This window comes from Halyomorpha halys, unplaced genomic scaffold (assembly GCF_000696795.3).
Source record: "Halyomorpha halys isolate HHAL.00 unplaced genomic scaffold, Hhal_1.1 Scaffold93.1, whole genome shotgun sequence".
Taxonomy (NCBI): domain Eukaryota; kingdom Metazoa; phylum Arthropoda; class Insecta; order Hemiptera; family Pentatomidae; genus Halyomorpha; species Halyomorpha halys.
Genome location: NW_027116355.1, coordinates 489205 through 508670, shown reverse-complemented (window position 1 = coordinate 508670; position 19466 = coordinate 489205). Strand labels below are relative to the sequence as shown.

The window sequence follows — 19466 nt, the reverse complement described above, 5'->3', positions numbered from 1 at the left end:
TGCTAGTTGTTTTCTAATCAATCTGTACATCTTTTTATTCGTTGGTTGTTATCTTGTTTTTTGTTGTTAGCCCTGATGAAGGCTAGAAATTCTGGCCGAAACGTTGGCACTAATAAATAAGTTTTTACTCATTAGTGTTGTTCACTGACTGCACTCCTAACCAACCATCTGCTATATATATATATCCCAGAGTTGACTATTAACCCATTATTAATATAAAACTTCTTTTGAGGAATCAGGTGTAATTTGAATTAGAAAATAGATCCATCCTTAGTAAAAACTTTTAATTACAAAATATTTCATCTATTTACAGGTACATAATATCATTATGAGAAACATGATTATTTTTACAAAGCTCAATATGAGCCAAAACAAAGAAAAGAAGAAAATTCTGAAGATGAACAGAATACGCTCATCTAATGCCTAAGTTATTGTTTACGCTTAAAGCTATAAGCAAAGTCAAAATTACTAAAATATTTTATATACAAGTCAAATAAAAAAAAAAAAAAAATACATACATAAAAATTAATGTTTCAGGAATGATTCTTTACTGACTTCCTAATAATCTATTATAAAATATTTTTTTGACAATATTACATGATCAAAATCAGGTAAAAGACATTATAAATTATGAAGGTTTCTTTTAAGCGAAATTTTTAAACAACAGTTGATTCTCACTAATATGGCAAATATAGAGAGAACAAAACCACTTAATAATTATAAATATTGAAATTAATTAAAATAATCAGAACATATCATAGGCGAGGGCACTACAAGAAAGTATTGATCAAATCCGAATCAATAATTATTTTCATTTCCGAATTTTTATTTATTTCACTAAGTTTCTGAAAGTGATTTTAAATTAATGTTTAAGTTAATTTTAAAATAATACATAAAACTTTATTAAAATTATTTTATTCAATTAAATATTTTATAAAGAAATATGTTAAAAGTTTTTAATACAGGTTTTATTTAGAAAAAATGCATTATTTAGGAAATAACTCAATTGCAATCAACTAATCAATAACAAAACCTATTTTTAGAATGTTGCAGAGAATATAAAGTTAATCAAAAGGTATAGCATCAATTATCTTGGAAAAAAAATTTAACTACATAATATTTTGTTATTTTAATTTATTTTTGTCAAAGGAGCTGCACGATTGTGGGTCGATAAAACCTCCACTGATGGTACAATAATATATTCATTATTAAATTTTGAATTTTGTTTTATTTTTTCTGCAAATTAAAAACTCTAGCGTTTATCACTTGGCTTCTTAAAAGCTAAAAGTCATTTAGCAAGAGAGAATGCCATATTAGTGAGGCCTTCTGAATCAACATATTGTTTCAAACAATAAAATAAATAAATTTAAATCAACTATTCACATATGCATGCTGGAAAATTTAAAATTGATTAATATAGAATATTTACAAGAGAAGATATCTGAAAGGAATAGCTAAACTCTCTTAAACAAATCAATATTTGAATATTTTCAACTGAAAAAAAAAAATGATTGAAATTAAAGTTGCTATTTTATTGAGAGCTATTGAATTAATTTTAGCTACTAAATTTAAAAAAAAAACACAGAATGGAAGAATAAATAAAAGCTAAAATGTTTCAACTATTCCTATTTCATGCTCACATTACTTTTATTAATATTGGTTATTTATAATTGTTTCTAATTATTTATTAAATTGAGGCATTTGTTAATTAGTTCTTATACTACTTTGATCCCCGTGATGAGATCGGACAAATTATGCAGTATTACAAATACCTATATATATTTGCTTACATTTGTATATATTTATACACATAATTTTTTTTAGAACTGCTATACATAAAACTCTATATATAATTGTTTTTCATGAGTATGAGTAATTAGAAATAATCAAAATGGATATATACATTAGTATAAAATGTATAGGCATATTTGAACTTGAACATTTTACAGATTTAGTTTGTTCGAACATAACATTCCATATTAAGCTCAGAAAAAGATGTTGTATTTTAGCTTCTTGTTAAGAAACTAAACTGAACTATGAGTCATTAAGTAAATAAATATGTCTTTCTACAAAATAATGGAAAACAAACTTTTATATAAATAAATTCCTCTTTAATATTCTTCTGATCCCATAAGCTTCACAGCTTCAACAACAATAAAATTCAATTTCATTCAAAAATAGTTAAAAATTTAAAATTACTTTTAAGCAATTCTTGAGATTTTAACAAGAATTTTAATTAAAAACAAATATAAAAAAATATAAAAATAAAATTTGATTCGATTTACAATGAGAAAGAATTGTAAAATATTTTATAAGAAAGATAGAGGAGTAACAATGACTAGGATTGTGTCGAGAGCAGGCTCTCAGGATTTTAAAAGAACTTGTCTTGATCGAGGTCTGCTCTAACGTGACCATTGGTCAAGCTGTGAGAATTCCTCTTTATAGTCGCCGTCTCATAGTCTTGTAGAGGTTTCGAAAACAGTTTCGGTGTAGCACCGTTGGACTGTTTGGAAAAAGAAGGTGCCCTCTTAGGCGAGGAGACTTCCTTCAGAGGCACAGTAACATACGGGTTCTGCTTGGACGATATGTAATGTGGACTGCCTGGAACTCGATGCCTGCTCCTCTTCCCATGTAGGTAGTAACCAGCGAGGGCTGCGATCGCTCCCACAATAAAACCGAGGATCACACAACCAACTACGGTTCCTGCTCCAACACTTCCTTCTGAAAAAAAAAAGACACTTAGTTTTGATAACACTGAATAGAACAAATTTCATTTAAATTAATTTTTTTTCAACATGCCAGTGATATAAACATTATAATATAATAAATAATTACATTGACCTCTAAAGAAATTATTGTTTTTCAACTATGTTTATCTTTTTATAATAACTTGTTTAAAACAAAGAAATTGTACTAGTAATTAGAGGGGGCAAATATAATAAATCTTTATCATATATATAATAATAATAATAATAATAATAATAATAATAATAATAACGTGAAAGTTATAATATATATTTTTATTTTAAGAAATATTATGTATTACAATCTACTACATATTAGAATTCTTTATTTTTTATTTGGAATTAGCATTAAATAAGTTATCTTTTATTATTATGTTTTTTCACTTTAGTTCTACATAGTGTATTTTACATTTATAAGGATATTGTAAAGTATAACTCTCTTCTCTATAATAAACTATTAAGTTTAAATGAATTGTAAATAAATAATAAAAAAATATCATTTATAAGTCAAAAAAACTATTATAGCTACAAAACATTAAATTTCATACATTTTATTTTAATCAAAATAAAGACTAATTTATCCCAGCGAGACCTTAAGCATTTGATATTCAACCTTCTTCTCTATAATAAATTCAAATTAAGTTTGATCCGTGTATAATCCCTGTGTTATTTTGAAAGATATTTGGGTTTGGGGCTTTAAGCTCAGAGCCCGGGATGTTTCGCAGGAACAAAAAAAAGGTCAAGAGTATTAAAATATTAAAAAAAAATTCTCAGTTTCAAAATATTCATAGAATATCACTGAGTAATTTGAGCCATCAAACTTATGAATTGGTTGAGTATGTACAAACTAAACACACTTGAATTAATAATTTTTCAGTATCTTGAGCTCAAATCTTCAAAAAAGATTTAAGGATCCTACTCAATAATTGAAGACATCAAAATTGGAAATTGGTTGACCCATTCCCTCGAAAAACCGTTATATATTTAGAAATGGAAAGACTAAATGTATACCAACTCAATTGGTAACAGAACTTTATTCTTATAAGCCCTGACGAAGCCCTGCAAAGTGGGGCGAAACGTTGGTTAACAATAAATAGTTTTCTTTTACTATTTTGATACCTTTATTGACCACTACCTGGTTGATGATTACTTGGTTAGAGACATGCAAGCTCAGTCTTACCATTAATGTTAAGGTTAAAAAGTAAATTCTAAATCTGTCTTTATCGGTAGCTACTATGAATTAATAAGTATTGAGTTTTTTGGCCCTTTAAATATTTATTGCTGTTGTTTTTATGTAGGAACATAGGTATGTAGATAAGTGGTATATCTATATTTCAATAGGAGGTGTACTCAGTGCACTATTGATAGATTAGCAAAAAGTAAGTCATATTATTCTTTCATGATAAATTTTCCGGGCCCCCAAAAATAACAAAAACATGCGAAAGTGAAATGTTGAAATCAAATTATCAGCCTTACTGTGCATTATTATAACAAATTTTTCAAATTAACAAACAAATAGTACAACAACGGACATCAATACTCAAGTACATTCCCACAGAACATAAGTTGGGCCTTCTGTTTTAAAACCAAAAAGTGTACCACTTTTTAGATAGCTTACAAATTAGGCACAGGTCAAACCTAAATGAATCCAATGATAGTCACCATGGTTGAAATAGTTGTTTCGTTCTTTCCCATGCCAAACTTTAAAACACTGCTAAATATAAAAGGATCTTAAACAGATCCTGCATTTTTTAATAAATGCCGTCGTGGTTAGCTTATACCAGTGGTTCCCAAATGCAGTCGTGGTTAGCTTAGTATAGAGCAGTGGTTCCCAAACTTTTTTGTCCTACTGCCCCTTTTCAGGAAAAATGTTACTTAGCACTCCCTAGTCCTTTTAAGGATATGATCGGACTTTAAGATAGTTAAATCGAGTAATATTATAACAGCGCCTGAAACTGGAAAATGACGTGAACTGGACAACTGCATTTTCCAATTTCAGGCACTTTCTAAATATTGTTCGATTTAACTATCTAAAGTCACCTTTTCCTGTTTTAAGCAAATATTTCAAAAGTGATATGGGTCCATTATTTTTTTCAGTTCCTGATTAGAATTACGAAAATTAAAATTCTTCTCAATATTTCTTTAATCCACCCATTAAATAATCAAACTGTTCTTCAGCATTTTTGAAAGTTAATTCTTGTAGTTATTTGCTTCATATGAGATTTTTTTAGTTTTAAGTATATTTAAATTATGAATTAGATCAAACTCATGAATTCTTATTAAAGCCATTTCCATACTAAATTTAAAAAAATACATAAACTACATTTTTGTCATTATAACTTGAAAGCTGATACATGATATGATGTTGCGTTATACAATGATGTGTTATGTAATATAATGATATTCCGACATTTTTAACAATTAGAAAATGAATTAGCGCCATGATAATATGGAAATTTGCATGTATTGTAAAATATGAGGGACACTACGGCCATGTGTGTTAGGGCATGGGTCCCAAAGCGCTTGGTTTGGGTTGGATTCCCCCCTAGGACAGTTAATAATTACTGAGATATATATCGTGACATTCCCACATTGGTTGGCAAAAAGGATCACAAGGCCCAATTGCTACACTAGTTCCCCCACCAGTTACCAAAACCAATACGAAATTGTAAAATAAGGCAAAACTGTGAGATAACATTCAGTAGGCATCCTTAGCAAAAACACTATGAATTTTGTCATAACAAGGTCAATCTGTTAGAGAAATTATTTAAAGCCACCTGCTATATTAGAATATCACAACCAAAAATATTAAACGCTTTCAGAATTCAGAGTCAAATATATCAGTTAGAATTTTTAGTCAAATTATGAAATGTCTAAGCTGAAACAATATCTATTTTGTATTTTTAGGATATTCAGAATGTTAGGTTGTATGTTAGGTTACAATATTCTCTTTATACTGTTTCTAGAATAAGTGCTCCAATACTATCAAGTCCAATTTGCAGAAGCAATAATGTACTAGACTATGCATAGATAACATTTTTATTTTTATCACATTTTTTGGCTTATATACATCAGATTGGAAATTGTCACTATTTTTTCTTTAGAAAATATTACTTATTTGCTATTTTTATTCCAACTTTGGTTTCTTATGGCTAATAAGAGATTCCATAGCATGAATTAAAACTTTGTATTAAATATCGAAATAAAAAACAAAATTACGCAAAGTGTACTTACAATAGCTAAGGTCCTTGACTAGCAATAAAAGAAAAGAAGCAGAGAGAAACTATTTTTGAACAAAGCTAACTATTTGCAAATCGCTAAATGCAACGAGAGCATAGTAAGAATGAAGAGATTACTGACCCTGCACTTCATTGGCGACAGGTTCGTCGCATAGCCTGGAATGGACGTCAGAACCTTGGCAGATTCCTTGATCGAGGCATATTCTTTTCCTTTTTTGAGTTCCCGCATCATCGCATTCAGACCAAGTTCCCCACTCATCCCAGCCTTCCAGCTCTGAAAAATAATTTTATAATTAAATAAGGGTTATGAAAATTATTATAGGCCATTTATGACATCAATGGTCTTGACTTGTAGTATTGACTGTACTGTTTCTAGAGTCATCTAGACTTGTAGTATTGACTGTACTGTTTCTAGAGTCATCTTGACTTGTAGTATTGACTGTACTGTTTCTAGAGTCATCTTGACTTGTAGTATTTACTGTACTGTTTCTAGAGTCATCTAGACTTGCAAAAGACTAATAAAATTAATTTTTTGACAAATAAATTATAAAATAAGAGCAGAATGTCCTCACCAAAGCAAGAGTTGACATGACACGGCTCAACGATGTAGGATTCTCCTTCACAAGTTCCAACTCCCAAGCAATCTCGTGATCTAGTTCTTGTTCCCACACCGCAAGTTGCGGAGCAAGGGGTCCAATCGCCCCAACAACCCCATTCACCTAGAAAAACAATATCTCTTTGAAATATTCCAAAACAAGCAGATACGTATCGTAATATTTAAAATTTATTAAAATAATTTTAAAGATTTTAATTGTTTTTTATTATTCTCAGATCTAAAATATAGTTTTGATTATGACAAGGTTTAAATGAATAAACTAAATATTAACAAGATGTGAACATTTTTTTAAAAATTATTAAACATTATTGGCTCTATCTCAGGGCAGGTTCTCTAGATAATCAGAACTTGTAAGAAGAAACAATTACACTTAAATGAATTAATGGCTATTTTAAGAAATCTCTTTAACGATCCTAGGTTGAGCAAACTAACCAATCATATGATCTTGTTTGGTGACTGTTGATTCTTGATGCCTTCTTACAAAAAATGCAACAACTGAAAAAGGGTGGTCAGGCTCTCGGCACTCCTAAGGTCTGCTCCCGCCGGTGATCCAAACAAAAGAGAGAGCTCTTTTCCTTTCTGTTACGAACCCTCAATAGTCGATGTTTGCATCATTGTTAGCATAATGGTTTTGATTTACTTGTAATGATTTATGATGTAAATATTTCATTGATAATTAATTATTCTCCTCTTTTATTTCTTCCTGGATTAATTTTTACTATAATTGTGCTAGAGAAACAACAAAAGTTGAAAAATTTTAATCTACCAGCTCAACAAAGCAGCAATTCAACAAACTTCAGAAGGATGCATGCCACCGTCTTGAATATTTCAAACAAGTTCATTTATTGCTTCTATTGAATGATGCTTCTGAATGATGAAATTGGTTAGTTTTCAATCCATGATAAAGTCAATTAGTTTGCTCTTTGCTAGAAATACATGGAAACAACTAAACTAAAACTATTTATAAAAAAAAAAAGAGGAAATTACAATATTCTAATTTCAAAAGAAATGTATTCAGTTCTTGAATTCATAAATAATTATTTCAGATCAAGATGGAAATTATAAACTTTTTAAATATTAAAACAATTTGATCTGTGGTGCAAAAATAATTTATAAAAGAAATAATATAAAACATAAATCAACAGAAATTTATGAGGTTCAAAAGCCAAAGGCTCAGACAAGAGGAGTTTCTAATGATCAAAGGCCAGGAAATATATTGATATAAATCAAAATAAACATAGGTTGCAGAGTTGGTCCAAAATTAGCTATAGCTGAAACTAATAGCTAAAATCGCCATGGCTACGATATTTATTTATCAATGGTTCATTCATGAATAAGGGTCGTATCCATGGCAACTTTAGCTATTAGTTTCAGCCATAGCTAATTTTACCCATCTCTGATTGGTTGGTTGCAGTGATATTACTTACCACGACATGGCTGGTTGTTGCATGTCCTTGACATATGAGAAGGGCCTTTGCAGTCTCGAGAGTCTCCTTGACATGTCCTCACCCTACTCTGCTCGCCGGAGCCACACTCGACCGAGCATGGGGACCACGCTGACCATTCTGACCAACCGTCCTCGCTGTCGCTGGCATCTGAAATGTCAATATCTCATTAGCAATATAGTAGTAAATTTTTTAGACAGTTTTAATTAATGGGTCGTATTTTTCTGTCTTAACATTTATTTATCAAATGCAAAATAAAAGACAAAAATTTATTTATCAAATATAAACTAAAAGACAAAAATTGACTAAAGGAAATAAGTTAGTGAAATATTATCAGCAGTATTTGCATTAACTAAAGATAAAAGATGAATTGGTTATAAGAAAAATATCCATAAAGTCTCCCACTTTTTTTATTATCTTTAACCCTCAAGTTTCATAATGAGAATATGACAAACCTGAGATGTTGAGATACGTTACACAATGTATTCTTCATATAGTGATTGATTGAAAGAGACATTGTAAACTAAATAATTATAATAAGTGAAACTTTGATAATATTAGCAAATTATAATAAAAATTAATTTATTAGTGCATAGTGTTCCCTAATTTAAGAATGTTTTATAGGTTATTATGATAAAATTTGACAAAGGCATTGTAGCCTCCAATAGTATTTTCAGAAAAAGATGTTAACATACCTGATCTGGTACAAACTCCCTCCTGGGTACAGAATCTATCGTCAACTTTAGCCAGCGTCAGTTTGATATAAGTGGGATCAGGAGTTGGAGCACGACAAGCAAACCTGTATCTCTTCTCGCTCCCATTCCCGGCCGGAGTCCAAGGGGTCCATGGGGAAAGTCTCTTGCTCTCAATACAGCTTGCTGTGTTACACATCTATAATAAAATAAAAAAATTTTCAGAAATCTATAAACCTCTTTCCAGATGTAAATGTAAAATTTTTTAGTAACAATTTAAAAAACAATTTTTCTCTACTATAGGATGAATCAAATAATTCTTAGTATGCAGTAAGGCCAAATGTAATTTTGAGAATGTAATATGTAAGTTTAAGATACAGAAAAATCCCCCCTTCCTCGATTCCTACCCTTTTAATTCAGAATTAGTAGAGCATGAAATTTTTTCATATATTTGTGTAACATTAATACTTGTGAAAATTTTCTTCATTTTTATTGTATCTATTTTTTATTATGTTTTGGGGTCCTTTCTTAATCTCAAGGATTACATTATTTTTTTTGTTTATAATATAATTTAAATGTAATAATTTATTATATAAGTATATTACCTTCACTGAGAATATTAAGGTATCTGACCTGAGTGTTTGGGGATATCGTCCTTAGATTATATACCTACCCTCCCCATAAATTAAGAGTTATAAAAATAATTTTTTCATCTACCCAATTCTTATTTGTTTTTCATGTAAATAAAATTAAAATTCTATATTAAATGTTACATTATTCAATAGAGAAATAACAAGTCACTTACCAATTTTTTAAACAAATTTCTGAGGTGAAATTTGAAAAATGCAGTTTCTCTGTTTTCACTCATCTTTCATTTGCTAACAAATTCATATCCAGTTTTATTTTGATACATTTGCTCTATTTAAACTTAACTGGTTCATAATCCATTGAATTCTAGATAACATTGGCCTATTGTATAATAAACTAATTGCAAAGGATTCCTGACTGATTTGAATAACTTTCATTGTAAAAACACAATAACTGACATTTGCTTATTAAATGTGTGATAAATGGTTACTCTAATTTTACTAAATAGTAACAAGTTACTGCATTTTTAATAACCAAATCGGTTAATAGGAATAAACATACTGTATTTAAAGATATAATTAGGAAAATTATATTTATTGTATTTTCTGCATTTATAGCAGTTTTATGATAATAAAGAACAAGTTTTCCAAATAGTAGCAGAGCGAAAATATTATAATATTGAAAATATTACTTTTTTGAAGATTCTACATTCTAATAAAGCTGTGCAAATCTCGTCATGGCTACTGATGTACTTGATTTTTTCTATTTTTATGAAGTTTTCATCAAAGGAAATATCTAATACAGACTATAAATAATTAACTGTTGATAGAAGATTTGATTGACGGTAGATTGGTATGAGGAGATGGTCAGGGGTGTGGTTAGTAATGATACAGAAATAAGTAAAACTTATTTTATTTCTGCTGATGTTTCAGCCTGAATTTCAAACCTAGATTGATAACAGAAAATAAGATAGCAACCAAAATTTGGAAAGATAAAATATTTGTATATATTTTACTTACTTATTTAGCTAGTTTTTTGATATATATTAAAAAAAAAAATTCTATATAAATTTTGGTTGTTATCTCACATTTTGTTTTCAGCTCTGATGAAGGTGTGAAATTCAGGCCAAAATATCAGCACAAATAAAAGTTCCATTTGTAGGAAGACTTCTTGATTGCCACCCGGAATATCTACAGTTTATTGCATAAGGTCGACTATTAATTTTCCAAACCGTTTCACTTATTTGAGTTTGTCTTTACTATCTGCACCCATAATCATCTTCTCATATTAGATTATAAATAATTATACTTAATTCTTAATTAATATAATAGTGGTAAATAGTATGACTAATCATTATCCCAACACTTCCTTTAGTAATTTACCCAAGCAAGTATTCATGAAAAAATTACATTACTTTTAAAGGAGTGTTTATGACAGATGATTTGTCTGAGAAGAGGATCTGATTTTTCTCCAAACAATTGATGAGATTATACCTGATATTCAATATGAGAGCCAATGCAATCCAAGCCGCCAGGTTGCTGGGGTGGAGGGTTATTGCAAGCTCTTGTACGCACCATGAAGCCGCCATTACACTTTGCAGTACATTCGGACCAGCTTGCCCAGCTTGACCAACCACCATCTCGGACTGGCCCGCTTATCGCTGAAATCAATGAGTAATAATGTAAATTACAAAAATCAATAGTAGAAACTGTAATAGTTGCCTTCATGAGAACATTTACAGTCGAGACAACAATGCTGCACTTGGCAATAATCATTGGCAGTACATGTTACAGCATTGAAGCTATACTATCATATTAAGGGCTGTTAATACAATGGAACTTTAGAGCCATTGTTGCAGTGGTCGCAGCAACTACCATCGTGTAAACTATATGATATTGCCATCATAAAAATATTTACTCTTGATTGTCTAAAATGAACTTTAATTGACTTCTGTCAAAATCATAAATTCAGAAAAAATTAATATTATTCCAGAAATAATTACTTCAATAATCATAAAATAATTTCATTTGCTGAAATAATTAGTTAACAAATGAGATTTAAGTAAAATTATGAAATAAATTATTTTAAAAATACTTTTTTTTCTTATTTAATGATTTATCTTTGAAATAAATTTTGCCTAGATCTAAATGAGAATTCACTTAATACAATAATAGCTTTATTAATGTTGGTAGCAATTATTTTTCTGCTTATCAAATAATAATATATTTGGTACCTGGACAGGGAGGATTAGAATGGCAGTACATCTCATGTCTGTCCTGACCAACGCAGACCCTACCACCATGCTGTGGAGCGGGATTACCGCAGGATCTCCTCCTCGTCTTGACAGCCATACCACAGGACTGAGAGCAGGCTGACCAAGAGGACCATGGTGTCCAGCCACCATGGACGGTGCAGTTGGCCACCCTCACTGACAGTCCTGTGCAAGGAGCTCCTCCTCGAGAGGGTGCTGGGTTGTCGCAGGTCCTTGTTGCGCAGAGGCAGTTGTCTCCTGATTCTGACATCTCGCAGGGAGCCCACGCTGACCATGCCGACCAGCCTCCGTCAACTTCAAAACGAGCACCAACAAATTATTAACCAAATGCTAAATTATATAAATATATAATACCAAAGTGTGAGCTTTTAGCTTATTTAAGCATTTTGTAAATTTTATTTGATAAAAAAAAAATTGAATACATAAAAAAATAAGAGACAAATTTGATAAAGATTTATATTTATCATTTTAATTTAGCTGATAAATGTGAATAGCTACTTCAATCATTTATTTTTCTAAACCTCCATAATATTATAATTTTTTTATACAGAAATACAGTTAATACAGAAAAAACTCAATAAGTTGAAGTTGAAGAGAGATTGAACTCATTCTGAGTTATCAAACTTTCAAGATATTGAATTTTTGGAGTTATAAAATTTACAGATAACCTATTTTGAGTTATTGATTTTTATAAAATTAGATAGCTATAAGAATCAAAATTTTTTCATTCAAAAGTGTAAGGAACATCCTAAGCCACAAGGTACATAATGACTGTCTGACTTCGTTTGAAAATGACCTAAGGGCCGAAACTTTGGAGGTTTTAAAATAAACTGTTAAGAGTAAAGTGGGTCATTGAAGATGGTGTTATTGTTAATATAAATCACTCTCAAACAATTAATTATTAAATATATTAAATTAGTAATCTAAAAATGTATTTATTTTTATTTAAAATCAGGCAAATAAGTTACAATCAATTTAAAAATAGACCATGGCAAAAGCTTAAGATTTTCAATAACTGCTTGTGAACTACTTTAAGTTTTAAATAATTTCATAAATGTCTATTGAGAAAATGTAAGTTATATAAAGTAATCACCAGGATGGTCAAGCGATGGGCATCTTGTCGGCTCATGATGCCAATGGGACACGAGTGGATTGTGCTCTGGAGGAGTCGAACAGACCTCTAAATGGTCGTGCCAGCCGCAATGTGGGTCCATCGCTGCCAGGCAAGCGGCGCGGCTTTTGTGCCTGTTGCAATGCTCCTTGGCTATACGCAGCACTCCCTCATCGGTTCCTAAGTAAATTCCTTCCTGCAATTTGAAGATATATTAGTCTCACAATATAACAAATTGACCTATTTTTACAAGATTATATATAGCAACAGATATAGGATTAATAATAATAAAAATGCACTCACAGATGCAAATTTAAGAGTGTAAATCTTCCTTGAAATGCTCATTGCTGTAAAAGGCTGCCACACTTCTAAAATGCAAGTCTTCTGTGTCCTTGAAAGTAGAGATATTTTCTTGACGAGACCTTCCTCAGTTGCTACATATAGAACATGAACGGCCCTGAATTGACAGATAAAAACAAAAAAATTACAAAATGGTAAAAGAACAATTAGTACAATAATCATATAGAGAGATTGCATATGAAGAATTATTATTTTAACTTTTTTTTATTTATTTATTGACATTTACAATTGCATTTACATAAAAATACATCTAGCAAATTTGATGTAAGATCTCAATAGCGTGATACAGGCATATAGAGAAACTACCCGTTGGTAGCACTCTAATAACTTTCTACATTAGAAGGTCTCAAAGCCATCTTCTTTTCAGGTATCTCAGAGGGCAGTCAAGAATGGAGGAGGAAGCAACGTTAAAAACTAGTGGATTTGGGTGGTTAGGGAGTTTATAATGGGAGGATTGATATCTGGTTCAGGCTAGATCGGTTATATGTGGAATTTTAAGGTCTTCATAGATGATTTTATTTGTGATAAAGTAAGGAGTATTGAGGATTTTACAAAGGATTTTGGATTGTCAGGATTGGATACGAGAGGAATTCAAAGGTTTAGTGGAGTCCCAAAGCTCAATACCATATGTCCAGATTGGCCTTATTATAGTCATGTAGATCAGTCTTTTGTAATGAATTGAAAGTTTAGACCGTTTGTCTAGTAAGTTCTGTAATAGTCGGAATCGACATGCAGTTTCCTGTCTTTTCAGTCTTGTGAGAGGATTCCAAGTTAGTCGTTAATGCAGATGTAGTCCAAAGTAACGAATCTGTTCAACAGAGGTAAGAGCAACATTATTAAAGAATACTGTAGGGTAGTCGGTAGGTTTAGGACGAAGAGTGAAGGTGATTTGATGGGATTTATTTAGATCCTCCAATTTCAAAACCATTCTTCAAGGGTTGTGAAATGGGATTGGAGAGTTTGGAATGCAATTAAACAGTTATTATTAACTGCAAGTACACAAGTATCATCAGCATACGTGGTGAGGATGGAATTAGAATTGGTTGGGATGTCCGTTTTCATTATTCAAATTAAATAAGAAAACTATACTAAAGAAATAATTTTAACTTGAATGTAACAGGGCACAGTTCACTTTGGTAAAAATAAATCTATAACGAGTCAGAATTTAGTAAAAAATGTAATCAATGTTCTAAGTCATGAAACATTACTAACTTGTGAATCTTAGTAGAAACTGTGTCAACTGCGATATGAGTCAAGCGCTCCATCGTGGAAGTGTAGAGGGGCTCTTGAGAGACTGGTTGAACTGCCAGGTCCATCAACTGGTACCTGGTCGAGTCTAGCAAAGTTGTAGCACCGGAGCATTGGGAATGGCGAGGTCTCGTTGGTCCTTGACGCTCCCAAGCTGAGCCGACTGTGGCCTGATGTTTATAAGGTCCGGCAAAAGCTGCCTCGATACCAGACATGTTAAATGCACACACTGCGGAACCTGGGATACTGTTACTGAAAATAAAAGTAAATAACATAAAATTTACAAATTACTAAATTCAAAATGAATTTCTACATAAAGTGAAGTATAGTACGTACAATTTAGATTAAAAACTAATTTTTAAGTGACGGCTATGATCTATGTTTTGTATCAAGTAGAGACTTACACTGGAGTGGTAAACGTTGCATATAATACACCTTGGTCAGGCAGGTAGCTCATACCCTGGACGTTATCAAAATAAAAAGGATATTCTCCGGGAAGTGAACAGTTTAACCGTGCCTTTACGAACGTTGTCCAGTTATCTCGAAGCATCAGCTGTCCACCGTTGTCATTCTTACAAACACGAGCAATTCTTGAATAGATTATCTGAAATAAAATATAGAAGTATGAAGGCATAGTTTTAATATTTTAATTCAAATCATAATTTGTTTATTTTAAATATCTTCGTAGAATTCATATTGATCATAAAATTCTTAATGCTACAAAAAAAAAAGAACTAATTGTAAGGGACAAAAATAGTGTGATCTATTTTTACTATAAGCTTACATAGTTCAAAAGGAAGTTTTGGTTGTATTAAGAGAGAAACCAATGAAAAAACGGGGGAAAAAAAATGTCAATTTTTTCTTTCTGATTATCATTTTATATTCATTTTTGGATTGTGCAAACCCCATACTTTTTTTAGGTCTAAAAGTGATTTAAACTCTAATTCAAAATTTGTACTATAGAATACCGGCCACTTAGAGCTTCAATGCCCATTCGACTACAACCCCTACACTTTTTTCATTGATTATTGAGTTTTTTTTTTACTTTCATAATATATCTCCACCATGAACGATGAAACATCAAGTTTTTATTATAACTTTAAAATTGAAAATTTTATGAAAAAAGTTTTAATTTTAGCCTTTACAGAATGGTCATGTTTTTTGTCATTAGATATTTTTTTTTTCAAATCCACTTTACCTATCAGTAAATGGAATTTTTGTTCAGATGTAACTGGTAACAATGTGGAATAATTGAATGAAGGGAATTTCAAACAATACAACGGTTCACAATTTACTAGTTAGATAGCAGTACAACCCAGACCAAAAAAATTTCCAAATCCTTCTTTATTAAATTTGATTCATTATGTAATTAATTATAAACAATTGAACTTCACATAACAATTGTCTTAATATAAAGATATAACTAGTACAAGCATCATACTAATTTTGGGGGAAAGTGTGGTGGGAAAGTGGTAAGGCACTGCTTACTCCAAGGACTCAGGTTGAAGCTGGCAGTGGTAGTTAATTATTTTCTGTTACACTGTAGCTGTGAGCCTACCCTTTGGGTTCTGGAGCCCTCCTCAGGTCCATCTAGCTTTATAAGGTGGGTACCCTTGATTGGGGAAAAATCTGACAGTTGAAGGTGATCTTGAAAACATCACCTCCTTGTATAACTGTTGTTCTAAAATCAGTGCTTCCTCACAAAGTACTGAATCCATGGCACTTCGTGGCTCCTGGGGGTTCTTAATATAAATGGGTATTATTATTATTATTATTATTACACTATTTTAATCAAACAAATGTTTACCTTTCCACAATTAATGTATTCAACTGCACTCTCTCGGAAAACAAAGTAGACATAGAGATCAGTCTCAAAGGACCCAACAAATTGGGGTTCATTCAACCATTTTGAATTGTACTGGTTTGTCCTGAGGTAAGTCGGGCCAAGGTCCCTGATGATAGCATGATCAGCACCAGAGAAATCCATCGGCGAACCGGCAAAGTACTGTCCTTCATCTGAGATCAGTGAGGTCACATTGGAATGCGGTGAGTAAGGGCATTTTCCAACACCTCGCACCCATTCCACCACTCGATTAACTTCCTCCATCTGGAAAAATATTTATTTTTTTAAATGAAAAAATACAATGAATTGGATCATTAAAGTTAATTAGTAATAATGAAATGAAATAAACATTTAATCTTTATTCCAAGACACTCAGTCCCCTTACGATAACAGTAATGTACGATTCATGCGGGGGGAGGGGAGGGGTGATGCTATCTATGTTGAATTTCATTGAAATAAATATAGAAAACAAATTGTGGATATTATCTAAATAAAAAAAAAATTGAGAATAGAAACACATACATGCATAGCCTTACATAATTTTTCTTTATTTACACAAATGTGGAAGATTGATATTTGTGAAGAGTTGCATATTTTAAAGATGTATCTTAAACAACATATCATTGGCTGCATATTAAACATAATTTAAATTTATTATAGGTTATCAATTCTTCCCACTTTGTCTATTTTGAGGACATTCGTCGACATCAGTTTAATGATATACCAGCCAAATACATTACCTCTCTCCAGGTGCAGGTCGGGGAGAATGCGTTGGTACCACAGGTGAAGAGGCGCTTGCCGTTAGTGAGCAAGACTTGGATGAAGTTGTGGCAGTCTTCCTCCGACTGGCCCTTGTCCTGGCAGAGCTGCACTTTGTCTGCTGGGGCCAGCCATATCGCCTTCTCTCGCCTCTCCAGGTTCTCCACACCCAGCCGGAACAAACTATCCCTGTAAACATGATATTGCTTTTAATACATATTTAGAGAAAAACATATTAATAATAAAATGAATTGTTGATGGATTATATTGAACAGTGTTTATATTGAAGAAAATAATCAGTAGGCAATATTTGCTGAGTAGAAAACCCTGAAGATGAAATCATTGTGTATTGTTGCCAATTACTGGACTAAATATTTCAGCTATAGCTTACAAATGTTGGGTTAGGTTTTAGAAGCTCTACAAAACATTGTTGTTGGATATTGCTTAGAGTGGGTAGTAATTTAATCCAATTTAATGGACTTAATTGAACAAAACAGATGAAATAGGCAACATTATTATTGTTCTGTAACTTTTTCAAGTTATAATTGTATAATTGAATCTGAAGTAGATTTTGTTTTATTTCTCCTGAGTTTTTATCAATGAAAAGTAAAAAAAAATCTATTTTTTTTTTTCTGAATGATTAATATTTGTAGATTTTATTTGGGACAGACGTAATAGACAAATAAAATCCACCCTAAAATATATAGAAGTCCAAATTCACTGCGCCAATTTACAGTCATGGCAGCAACTGTCATGGTGCACGAGGAGTAGGGGTGGGAAAACATTTTCTGATTCCAGGTGACAGATATTTGTCGTGAACGTTCGTTGCGCATGCGCTGATAGTAGATAGTACAACCGAATATAAAGCAAATCCTGATAGTAAGACATCGAATGTCAATTTATACCGAGTAAGTGGTCGCGACAGCAGTCACTACCATCTCCGCTTTATACAAGGCTGTATCACTGTCATGACAGTACTATCACAGAAAACTCACACTATAAATTAACCTTAAGTCATCTTATTTCATAACTGTATAAGATTCATTTGAAATATTTTAATAAGAGTTAGAAATTTCCAGAATGTACCACCACCATCGAAAGAAAATTTATTATAGAAAGAAAAAGAAAAGAAAAAAGCTTAACAGCCGGGTAAAAGTTGTAATAAAAACCACGAGAAAAAATAATGGAGGGTGAAAGTTGGCTCATTGATCTCAGGAGTTGGGGCAAGTTCTGGAAAGTGTACTTGAAGGGGGAGGAGGTTCTTAGGGTCTGTCATCCATCAGCTGTTCTTGTAGCCAATGCCGTCATTATTGCCAATTCAAGTTATAGTATTTTATAAAACAAAACAAATACTAATCTAATATATAAAACTCAATATTTGTTTCTTCATACTTCACTGCCATACCGTTCATCCGGTTGCGGTGGGGCTTTTTGCTAAACGTTCAGCATTTTCCAGGGACAATTATAGGCTGGCTTGACATTTTCGGTAAAAAAAAGAAAGTTATTAAAAAATTTAAGGATTTTTGGAGCGTAGCTTAATAAGTATAAATAATTTTAATGGTTATTATATACCAATCGATTTGTCTCTTTCTGAAGAATAATAAAAAAAATATAAGTGATTCTATTTAATAGTTTTTTATTCACTAAAAATAAAGACAATAATGAAGATGTCAGTAAAGTAGTGCAATAAATGTTTATTTAGGAAAGTCAAATCATATTCCTTTTATGTGTCGTCTGAAATCCTCAAATACCATTTCTCAAAAAGATTAAAAATTAGAAATTTTTTACTTTGATTTATTTGAAGAATGATTTTTAAATTGCGGTGACTATTGTTCATAACTCCCCTTCATTTTATCCAATACCTACGCGTTAATACAATCCTTGGAAAGCTGAATGCCTCCTCTTTTAACCTACATGATTAAATTTAGATAAGGGCGAAATATTAGTTTCAAATATTTTATTTTATATTTCATGAAAAAAAAACATAATAAGGATTTCAGTAAAGCAGGTCAATAAATAAAAATGTTTTCACTGTTATTATTTATGTTACTATAGTCACTATCTTATCACTTCATATATATATGAATTGATATCAAAGTTTCAATAGTGTTCAATTATATTCAATTCAAATACACTGCCTTACACTCTCAGTCTGAATGATGCTTATTAGTAAATGAGATATCAAACAGCACGGATCTTCATGATCGATTCCTGACAAACATAAAGCTTTTTAGGCCATCATTTAAAAAAATATTGTTTTATTATAAAATAGACAGTTTAGATACTGTTGCAAGATTCAAAAAACCAAAGCCTTAATTATATCTGTGACAAATTAAGCAGTCAAATGTTTGATCGAACTCATGCATCATTAGGAGAGGGAAAGATAACATCGTATAAATGCAGATAAGAGATTACACATCTCACATCAAAATGCAATCCAGATAGAGATGGTCATCAATCACAAAAAAATATCATTCGTGAAAGATGAGTCAAGAAAGCAACTATATCACAGGGAGCAACTTTATTTTACATAAATACTCATATTAAAT

The 19466-nt window shown here is 31.3% G+C and overlaps 1 protein-coding gene across 1 annotated transcript in view; it reads right to left on the bottom strand.

Moving 5' to 3' along the window:
- Positions 1–269: 269 nt before the first annotated feature.
- Positions 270–19466, bottom strand: part of Sema5c (Semaphorin 5c) — a 314899-nt gene continuing 295702 nt past the window's right edge. The window contains exons 4-16 of the mRNA XM_067053168.1: positions 16899–17106; positions 16123–16422; positions 14720–14919; positions 14280–14567; positions 13011–13164; positions 12690–12903; positions 11558–11890; positions 10818–10984; positions 8740–8935; positions 8027–8194; positions 6556–6702; positions 6105–6257; positions 270–2721 (exon numbers count right to left, since the gene is read on the bottom strand). Of these exons, the coding sequence (XP_066909269.1) occupies positions 2372–2721; positions 6105–6257; positions 6556–6702; positions 8027–8194; positions 8740–8935; positions 10818–10984; positions 11558–11890; positions 12690–12903; positions 13011–13164; positions 14280–14567; positions 14720–14919; positions 16123–16422; positions 16899–17106 (2878 nt within the window). The 3' untranslated portion in view covers positions 270–2371. The remainder of the gene's footprint in view (positions 2722–6104; positions 6258–6555; positions 6703–8026; positions 8195–8739; positions 8936–10817; positions 10985–11557; positions 11891–12689; positions 12904–13010; positions 13165–14279; positions 14568–14719; positions 14920–16122; positions 16423–16898; positions 17107–19466) is intronic.